Source organism: Gadus chalcogrammus, chromosome 13, assembly GCF_026213295.1.
Source record: "Gadus chalcogrammus isolate NIFS_2021 chromosome 13, NIFS_Gcha_1.0, whole genome shotgun sequence".
In the NCBI taxonomy this organism is placed as follows: domain Eukaryota; kingdom Metazoa; phylum Chordata; class Actinopteri; order Gadiformes; family Gadidae; genus Gadus; species Gadus chalcogrammus.
In genome coordinates this window covers 23,633,704-23,644,054 of record NC_079424.1, presented here as the reverse complement: position 1 = coordinate 23,644,054, position 10,351 = coordinate 23,633,704, and the positions used below count along the sequence as shown (strand labels likewise).

At 50.3% G+C, this 10,351-nt stretch overlaps 1 protein-coding gene across 1 annotated transcript in view; it reads left to right on the top strand.

Annotated features, from left to right (window-relative positions):
- Window positions 1-9,660, top strand: part of cadpsa (Ca2+-dependent activator protein for secretion a) — a 176,601-nt gene extending 166,941 nt beyond the window's left edge. Inside the window, exons 27-28 of the mRNA XM_056605376.1 lie at window positions 5,415-5,519; window positions 8,986-9,660. Of these exons, the coding sequence (XP_056461351.1) occupies window positions 5,415-5,519; window positions 8,986-9,156 (276 nt within the window). The 3' untranslated portion in view covers window positions 9,157-9,660. The remainder of the gene's footprint in view (window positions 1-5,414; window positions 5,520-8,985) is intronic.
- The last annotated feature ends 691 nt before the right edge of the window (window positions 9,661-10,351 follow it).

The following is a 10,351-nucleotide window of genomic DNA, read 5'->3' as shown; positions in this document are numbered from 1 at the left end:
GTGGGTGTGCATGCGTGTGTGTTTGTGTGCATGCTTGTCACTGTGTGTATGTGTGTGTGTGCGTGTGTGTGTGTGTGTGGTGTGTGTACGTGTGTGTGTGTGTGGTGTGGCCCAGCGCCGCTCCCTCTTTGTACATCTGTCAGAGCCGGGCCAGGGGCCAGCCGGGGTGAAAAGAGACAAATTGGAACCAAAAAGCAGGGCCCATTCACCTCCGACAGGCCCCCCTGGGACCCTCTGCCATTCAGGTGCTCGGTGGGGCCCTCGAGTGCTCGCTGGCTTATTCCATTCCCCCCCCCCCACCCTCCCTTCACAGGGAGCCCCTCCCCTCGCGGCTCAGGAGAACCCCGCCCCCGCTCCCCTGCGCTGAGTCCACAGCGCGTTCCGCCGCTCCTCCGCCGCTCCTCCTCCGCACCCAGCCGCTCTTTGTTAGCAGAACGGCTCACTTTTCCCCGGGCCCTGCAGGCGGCGTGTTCTGCGGCTGTTTTTTCCCTCCTTATGGCTCTCACCTTCAAGCCTTTCTCTGGCTCTTTGTTTCCCGGGGGCCCGGCCGTGGCGGGCTACAGCCCCCACTGTTTTGCCCCCTCACTCCGCTACAACCAGACGATACACACATCTCAACATAATGCCGCGCTCCGCCGCTTTGTACAAGGGGAATAAAAAAAATTGCAAAGAAAGTTGGACATGCAGGTTCTCCTTCTCTTGCTCCTCCTCCTCCTCCTCTGGCTCCTTGCAGCCCTGCAGTGACCTAGGGAGAGACCAAGCTTTGCCACTCAACACCCGCTTGGACGGTCAAAACCATAGGAGTCCTGTTCTGTCCCGCGGCCTTCCAACCTAGCCAAGCCTCCTCAGAAACTGGGTGAGGAGGAGGAGGTGGAGGGGAAGCAGGAGGAGGAGGAGGAAGAGGAGGAGGAGGAGGGGAAGGAGGAGGAGGGAGAGGAGGAGGAGGAGGAGGAGGAGGAGGGAGAGGAGTTGGAGGGAGACACAGGGGGTAACCTGGCCTCTGGGAGAGTTGAGGTGCTGTATTAGCCTCCTGCTCTCTCCCTAATCTCTCATGTTCTGGGTGACAAGGTGAGCCTGTAATAATGTGTGTGTGTGTGTGTGTGTGTGTGTGTGTGTGTGTGTGTGTGTGTGTGTGTGTGTGTGTGTGTGTGTGTGTGTGTGTGTGTGTGTGTGTGTGTGTGTGTATGGACATATAGGGCGGGTCTGGGGGCGTCTGGGAGGGGTAGTGTTCTGAGTGGGTTACTATGGTAATGAAGTGTCGTCATCAATAGGTCCTCTTTTGGCGTGCCAGGGGAAGGCCTACTGAGGATCCCAGTAGGCCTGTGGTGGCTCTAAAAGCAGAGCAGGTAGGATTAGACCGGCCCATTGTCCTAAGTGCATAATGTCTCGCAGTTGGATTTAAAGACCCCCCACCACCACCTCTACCTCCACCACCTCCACCACCACCACGCTCTCAGTGACCCAAAGGGGGCCTGGTTATTTTTGGGCTAAATGTGCCACTGTCAGATGGGAGAAATGTTTCCACAGCATTGATTAACCACTTGGTCTTTTAGTTTGAGTGTGTGTGTGTTGTGCTTCTTCGTGTCTGCGCTTGTATGCGTGCCTGTGACTGCGCTGTGGGATGGAGAGGCACTGCAGTGAAAGGCATTACTTAGAGAGTTACGTAGAGTGTGTTGAGATTGATGTATAAGTACTGTATATCTAATGTGGCCTCTGTGTGTGTGTGTGTGTGTGTGTGTGTTTGTGGGCATGTGCGTGTGCCTGTGTGTGCGTGTACCTGCGCGTGTGTGTGTGTGTGTGTATGTGTGTGTGTGTGTGTGTGTGTGTGTGTGTGTGTGTGTGTGTGTGTGTGTGTGTGTGTGTGTGTGTGTGTGTGTGTGTGTGTGTAGCAGCTAGGGCCTGTTGCTCAGCATTAGTGTCTCTGTTTCAGTGGCCATCATTCCAAGCCTCCCACTAATTGCAGACACAGCTGGCTCTCAGCAGGGTGCGTGCTACACACTACTACTAATGCAGCCCGCCTTACACACACACACACACACACACACACAAAGTTTCTCGCTCTCTCTTTCTCTTTGGAATTTGGCGCATTTCATAATTTTGATGAAACTATATACATGAATTTAGCATAATGGTGTTTAAAAACATCACCACTAGACTTCAGGAAGGTCTTGGTAGAATAAAGAGGGATTAGCCACAAACACAGCCAGCAGCAGAGCGGCGGCCGCTGAAGCGCTGGGATTAACCAAGCCGCTCTCTCCTCCTGGGTCCCGGGACATTAGCATGCTAATAGCCGCTCTGTCGGAGAGAGGGCATGGCCACTCTCCTCCACCTTCCTGGACTTCTTTTCTGTTTAAACACTGAAAAAATGCACACACATGCATGCACGCACACAGGCAGGCAGGCATGAACACACGCACGCACAGACAGGCACGCTAACACACACACACTCACTCACACACACACGCACACACACACACAAGGAGGCATGCGCACGCACCCAGGCACGCATGCACACATATATGCACGTGGTTAGGCACACACACACGCACGCACACGCAGCAACGGAGAGGCAGTAAGAGGCAGAGTCCCAGGCTTCTTGTAATCCCTGTGTACCCCCTGTGAAAGGAAAACATGGGAGGGGGGGCCCTCAGCCCACCACATTCATCGCTCCTAAAAGCACAAAGGTCCACGGAGCCCTGACGGGCCCCTGGAGGAGGCCTCCTGTCCCCACAAGGTGCTGCTGTGAGAGAGAGAGAGCAGAGACACACTGTGAATAGTGCGGCTGGTTCATTGGCATCAGTGCTCGCCGAGCCCGAAGCGGGGGGGGGGGGGGGGGGGGGGGGCTAGGTGAATGCAGGAGTGGAACTGGTGATGATGGTGGTGGAGACACGAAGTCGCTAACCTCACCAAGCTCCTACCCCCCCCCCACGCAGCGGAGCTCCCCCTAAACATGCAAAGACGTCGGGTGTGAACAGCACCTTCTGAGAGTGAGTGTGTGAGCAGAGTGTGTATGTGTGTGCGTGGAGTGGAGAGTGTGCGTATGTGTGGAATGTCTGTTTGTGTGTGCGTGAGTGTGTTTGCGTGAGTGGAGTGTGCGAGTGAGTTGAGTGTGTGTGTGTGTATGTGCGTGAGTGGAGTGTGTGCGTGAGAGAAGTGTGTGTGTGTGTGCGTGAGTGGACTGTGTGCGTGTGTGTGGGTGAGTGGGGTGTGTGCATGCGTGTGTGCGGCTGTGGGTAGAGGTTAGGGAGTGCAGATTCTGGAGGAGGAGGAGGTGCTGGTGGAGGCGGCGATGGTGGAGGAGGAGGAGGAGGTGATGGTGGAGAGGTGATGGGCTGGTGTCAAAAGAGGGCAGGAGGTCGCTCTGTCTCCCGGTTCCCGCTCCAAGGGGGATGGACTGGCAGATGTACGTGCACTTCTGTGTGCCTGTGTGTGTGTGTGTGTGTGTGTGTGTGTGTGTGTGTGTGTGTGTGTGTGTGTGTGTGTGTGTGTGTGTGTGTGTGTGTGTGTGTGTGTGTGTTTGTGGATGTGTGTGTGTGAGAGCACGCATGTGTCTGTGGTGTGTGAGTGTGTGTGTGTGTGTGTGTGATGATGGGAAAGGGTGGGCTTGTTGCTTGTGCCCAGGTGGGGGTTCATCTGTGTGTAGTTGGGGGCGGAAAGAGTGTGTGAGTGTGTGTGTGTGTGTGTGTGTGTGTGTGTGTGTGTGTGTGTGTGTGTGTGTGTGTGTGTGTGTGTGTGTGTGTGTGTGTGTGTGTGTGTGTGTACGTGTATATACGCAAATCACACACATACACATACACACACACCCCTTGACATCCTTCTTGGTCCTGATTTTGCCCCTCCAAGCCATCACTTCAGATGGAGTCGTTACAACGCCCCAGATTTGATGGTTGTCAGGTTATGGCATTAAGTATGCAGAGACACATAACGCTTGTTTTGGCTGTTAGGCAGCCTGCCCCCCGCTGATCCCCATTCGGCCTAGAAAGAAAAAGAGAGAGGCAGTAAAGTCGTCAGATGGATGCTTTTGTTAGCCTCTGCCAAGGGGGACAAAGTAAAAGGGGCCAGCACTGTTCACTTCACAAGCTTGGCTCCGACAAGGCTTTCTAAAGTCGTCACCAGTTGTTTGGTATAGGCAGGTGGATCCTCTTTTAGATCCTCCACAGAGATCTTGCTCTCTGATCAGACTGCGATCGAGGGCTTTGACACCTCCATGTTTTTTTAGGGACGAGAGCCATTGGTTGGTTTGGTTTCCAAAGCTTGGATATGTTTGCTGTGAAGTTGCAGTGCTTGCTCCGGAGATGGTGTTAAGAGTACCATTTGGAGACGAAGAGACATGAGGAGACCACCAATGAAACCAGTGGGTTAGTCATTTGAGATTCCACAGCAGGGAATGAGAAGGTTGATACGACGGATTTAACTTCATTCAAATGAACCCTGAACATTTGACTGAGTATGAAAATAAAAAAAATGACAAGAAAAAACAAAACACCCCAATTTAAAGAACCATTACGGGGGGGTAACCACAGTGCTTGTCTGCTGGTCCAGGGTTTCCGGCATGGCTGAAATGGAATGTTTAACCCAGGTAGCAGACCTCCCCAGCCTGCTGCAGTGCCTTAGATCCCATTAGCAGAAGAAAGGCACGGATATGCGATGCGGTGGATGCGTCGCTCCAGGCCTGGCCTCCCTGCGGGGGGTTACGCTCGGGGCGAGATAACAGGCCTGCTGGCGCAGCGATGCCTTCACAGGCACACTGAGCTATAGAGGAAGCTCTGCCACCGGGGCGCCACACTGATTCACCCCGTCGCCGCCTCCCACCGCCATGTTCCACCCTGCTCAGAGGACGGACCCGCAGGATCTGTCTGTCTGGCGTTGGACCTTTTGGGGTCCAAGTTCTCCGGATCCCCAGCAGGCGGTTCACTTGTGGACCAAGGATGCACAGCTTCACATGCACATTAATATGAATATTACCACTAAACCTTCCGAACCTCCCCTCCTCCAAGATCTTCCCTGTACACCCCCCCTTGAACCCCCCCAGAGGGTTGCTCACACTGGGCAACTCAGTCTGCACAGGGGACCGGAGTGGGACATTTTACTGTGCTGTTTCAGCTCTTTGCTAAACATGTTACATCATCTTTAGTGAGGTGGGTATCCAGTTCAAATGTAAAAAAGTAGTTCACAAGTAGTACCTCCTATCACTATTCGTCTTGCTGTGTGATGTGAAAAAGCCTTACTAGTCTTCATGTATTTACCTGTTTTTACTAGATATTTTGTTTGTGTGTGTGTGTGTGTGTGTGTGTGTGTGTGTGTGTGTGTGTGTGTGTGTGTGTGTGTGTGTGTGTGTGTGTGTGTGTGTGTGTGTGTGTGTGTTTCTGTGTGTGCTTGTGTGTGCGTGCGTGCGTGCGTGCGTGTTTTCACAGCAATGGTACACCAGTACTATGAACCTCCTTGGAACATGGCTGACTGACCGTATGGACCTCCAGCTCCACCTGTACCAGCTGAAAATCCTCATCCGGGTTGTCAAGGTGAGAAACTCTGCTACTAGTGAAAACACTCTGTTATGGATGGGACCTGTTTAAAGAGCCAGTGAACCCGAAACACCTTTTTCGGTTTCAAACGTCAACAGAGTAATCTATGCCCTTTTATCACAGTTACTGAAATAAGTCCCCAATTTACAGGAAAAAGGGGTAAAATCCAGTTTTTTTCCATTCTCCTTAAGAGAATCTTCCTCTCTGCTTAAAGCAGCCGGCGTTATTTTCATGACGTCAGACTACCCTTACCGAGGTAGTCTGATGTCGATCAACACATCTTACTACTATAATAGCAGGCCTGTCGCACCAGCTACTCAAGTTACTCATGTGCGCATGTGTCAAGCAGCCTGCAGCTCACACACACACACACAGCATGCACAAACACATATATACACCGCAATCACGCACATACACACCGCAAACACACACCGCACACACACGCACATGCGCACGAACATCCATGGAAACGCACACACACATGCACACAAACAAACAAACACACAAGCGCACACATCACACGTCAAGAAAAAGGCAGCGACACAAACACGGAAGCGCACACGCATGCGCACACACCGTATGTCAAGACTTACCTGGGTGACACTCGCCCAGGTAAGACGTTATGTTTTCAAACATAACGCCTCCGCCATCGACACACGCGCAGGTAAGAACACACACGCACGTGCACACAGTGACACTCGCCCTTAAACATGACGGCTCCGCCATCGACACACGTGTTGCTCAAACTTAATATTACTCTCTTCCTTGAGCCTCCCCAAATGTCTTGCGATATTAATATCCCCCCCTCCCCCCTGCGGACTGTTTTAGTTGTTTTATTTTTCCTATGTTTTGTGTGTATGCTATGTGTGACTTTAGGCTACTGCTGCTGCTGCCAGTCTTGGCCAGGACACTGGAAGAGATGTTTAATCTCAATGATGATTATTATTTTCAACTAACCAATAGTTGCCTTGAATTTTAAAATGTCAATGCACTTTTCAGCCCTGAATAAGAGTAAAAGCTATTTAATAATTGATTTACAATTTTTCCATGCATAGTATACTACACTTTCCATTGAAAAATTACCCCTGTTACCATAAATTTAGTAATTTTATAATGTAATCAAATGCTCACACACTAGCTGCTTTCAGACACACGTGTAAGTCCTGATATTCTCCTGATCGGCCATATGTGTGAACAACATATCCTGACATTTGTATCCTGAAAATCTCCTGAATAATGCTACCCTTGAGGTATTATTTCCTCCATTGGAAACGTAAATGACCTTATATGTGAATGAGGAGTAGAAAATCTGTATTTCTCACAGCACAGTGGGTGTGTTGATGACGCTTCACCATGTCATTGAGTGACCCCCTAAATGATAATCAGCCTTAAGTGGATCTCATAAGGAGGTTGAGCCCGCGAGTTGCAGTCGCTCAACCTCTAGTATAGTTTAATGCTGTGTGGTGCATTTTATATACAACATAGCTCATTATACCGCTCATAACAGTTACACAACTACGGTACCAAATAAATACTATAAAGTTGGCGTGGGTCGTAACCATGGGGAAAACACGGCCCCCCCTTTCCTAATACTCTCAGCCCAAAACAATTTTTTTAATCACAGTGTTGAATAACATCTGAAACATTGGGCTCATTGGCTCTTTAATGGCATAATCTTTTGCTGGAGGCCTTTTTAAATGCAATTTCAGGCAATGATTTCAATGTCAACATAGGGAATAGTTCTTCTGTTTCTATACCTACCATTTATCTATTGTCCATAGCGATTTGTGGCAGCGACTACAACTTTTCTGCTGATATATAAAATTCAGTTCTCTAAAAGATAGTTATTGAACTTATGCAAAAACAAGGTGGTGAGATCCATGAACTGTCAATGTGTATCCAAGTTCTTGTTAAATATAACAACTTTTATAGGTCATAAAAGTCGAAACAGCCTAATAGGTGCTCTTTAGGTAAAAGGAAAAACCTCGGACACGAAGTGGACACGAAGTTAACGTAGCCTTGCACTGAGCCCTCTCAGATGCCGGGCCGAAACATTTGTTTCACTACGACTCCTTTCAGCTGCCCACCCTCCTTCTCCTTCGAAAAGTATCAATAAATAAAAAGGATAATAAAACGCTTGAGGTGGCGTTTTGAAAAACGAAAACTTACATTTTATTAGTACATGGTATAAAGATAATTATGAGCCTTTGATTGATATCCAGACCTTTTGTGCGGGGACACATTCCTGTTCCCCATTTGTATTGGAGTGAACGGAGATATCTGCTTCTGAGCCCCTTGAATCGAGGGACCCGTCCACAGCCCGCTTAAACAGCTGCAATGCCAGGCTTGGCCGCTGAGCAATGGTGGATTGTGGAAGTATGCACTGTTCCTGGGGGCCTGTGCCGGATGCCTTCCATGTTTTTGGTGCTGCCTCCTTGGATCCAATTTCATCGTGGGTCATTCCAAAAAACATTCACTGTCAACTAAAAGTTAATTGGATCTAATAGGGCCTCAGCCAGATAGGGCCTTAGCCTTATAGGGCCTCATCGGGCCTCACAGGGCCTCACAGGGCCTCAGCCTCATAGGGCCTCAGTCTCATAGGGCCTCATAGGGCCTCATAGGGCCTCATAGGGCCTCAGTCTTATATGGGCCTCCGCCTCATAGGGCCTCAGTCTTATATGGCCTCATCGGGCCTCACAGGGCCTCAGCCTCATAGGGCCTCAGCCTCATAGGGCCTAATAGGGCCTCATAGGGCCTCACAGGGCCTCAGCCTCATAGGGCCTCATAGGGCCTCTGTATCATAGGGCCTCATAGGGCCTCAGCCTCATAGGGCCTCAGTCTCATAGAGCCTAATAGGGCCTCAGTCTCATAGGGCCACATAGGGCGTCTTAGAGCCTCAGTCTAATAGGGCATCTAAAAGTACCAGACTTCACTAACCTCCCCCTCCTCCTCCCCCTTTAGAAGAACTACTTCACTGACCTCCCCTCCTCCTCTACCTTAAGATTAGTTACCAGACTTCACTGACCTCCCCTCCTCCTCTACCTTAAGATTAGTTACCAGACTTCACTGACCTCCCCTCCTCCTCTCCCTTTAGAAGAGGTACCAGACTTCACTGACCTCCCCTCCTCCTCTCTCTTTAGAAGAGGTACCAGACTTCACTGACCTCCCCTCCTCCTCTCTCTTTAGAAGAGGTACCACACTTCACTCACCTCCCCGCCTCCTCTCTCTTTAGAAGGGGTACCAGACTTCACTGACCTCCCTTCCTCCTCTACCTTAAGATTAGTTACCAGACTTCACTGACCTCCCCTCCTCCTCTCTCTTTAAAAGAGGTACCAGACTTCACTGACCACCCCTCCTCCTCTCTCTTTAGAAGAGGTACCAGACTTCACTGACATATGACCACTCCTCTCCCTTTAGAAGAGGTACCAGACTTCACTGACCTCCCCTCCTCCTCTCCCTTTAGAAGAAGTACCGGGACTTCCGTCTGCAGGGGGTGCCGGACTCCACGCTGAACAGCAAGATGTACGACACGGTCCGCAACCGGCTGACCCTGGAAGAGGCCACCGCCTCGGTGAGGGAAGGGGGGATGCAAGGTATATCCATGAGAGACAGCGACGAAGACGACGATCACTAGATCAAACCATGACGAAGACCCCCCCCCCCAAAAGTCTTACCCTACCTTACAGGACCCTTGGCAATGACACACTGGCCCTACGGCGAGCCGACGGGAGGGAGTAGGACCGTCTCAGAAGGTTTTGCTCTGCAGGGATGGAGCTAAAGGCCTCTCTGACTAAAGGACTAATGTTTTGGATGAAAATAACATTTGCTTTCCAATTTGATCTTTCAGGTTATTCTGAAAACCTGCATACTCTCATTTTCATACTCGCCAAATGATTGCATCTTCCAAAAGAAAGGCTAATTTATAAATAAAGTGATTGCGATGTTTGGCTCATATTAAACAAATGAGTCTGGGACTTGTGAGCAAACACGTGAGCATATTATGAAAGCTACTACTCGTGGCCGTTTTAACTCGGGGCTAAAGCACATGTATTCCAGACGAGAACGGACGTGAGGTTTCATGAGAAGGAGTCATATATCTGCTCCGCCTGCTAGACAGTCCACTGCCATACTAATTCCCTCTTCCAGAAGAATGAATCAATGTTAAATTAAACTGATGTATTGTGACGAGAAACACCACCTTTACATGAAAGAACAAAAACAGATTCCATGATGCAATGAAATTGGCCCGCAGACCAAAGTGAACCCAACGTATGGGTATATACCACTCATGTCCTTCGTTCCCGCTCATATTGATTGGCGTTGAGTGTGTGTGCTGAGAGCCGCGGTGTGACGGCCCGCCCAAGCCGTGCCCCCCTGCTGGACACGAGATGGAAAGCCTAGGGTTCCAGGGCCAGTGTAGCATGGTTAAGGAGGAAATAAGTCCTGCCGCTGTCTGACGTAGCCTGACAAACAATGCATGTACCACAACAGATATTTACCTTCCAGGGTCCCGCTGTCGCCCACCCGGTACAAGGGGCAAAAGCCCACTTCTGACCCGTAGCTGCGCCATTGTGTAAGAGGAGAGTTTTGATATTCTGCTCTCCATTCCGTGTTCTGGATAAGCAATATGGAGAACCATTTGTGTGTGTTGTCGGGCTGTGAATGTGTCCCTGTGGAAGGATCAGAAGGGGCAGAGGGCTGCTGTACCGGGTTTTAGAGAACTCTACACCTGGAGGAAGCTTTAGCACATTGTTGTAAGAGGTGTGAATATGACCTTGTGTGTTCTCTGTGATCGGTCTGCATGTTTCGTCCACAAAAACAAATATAAC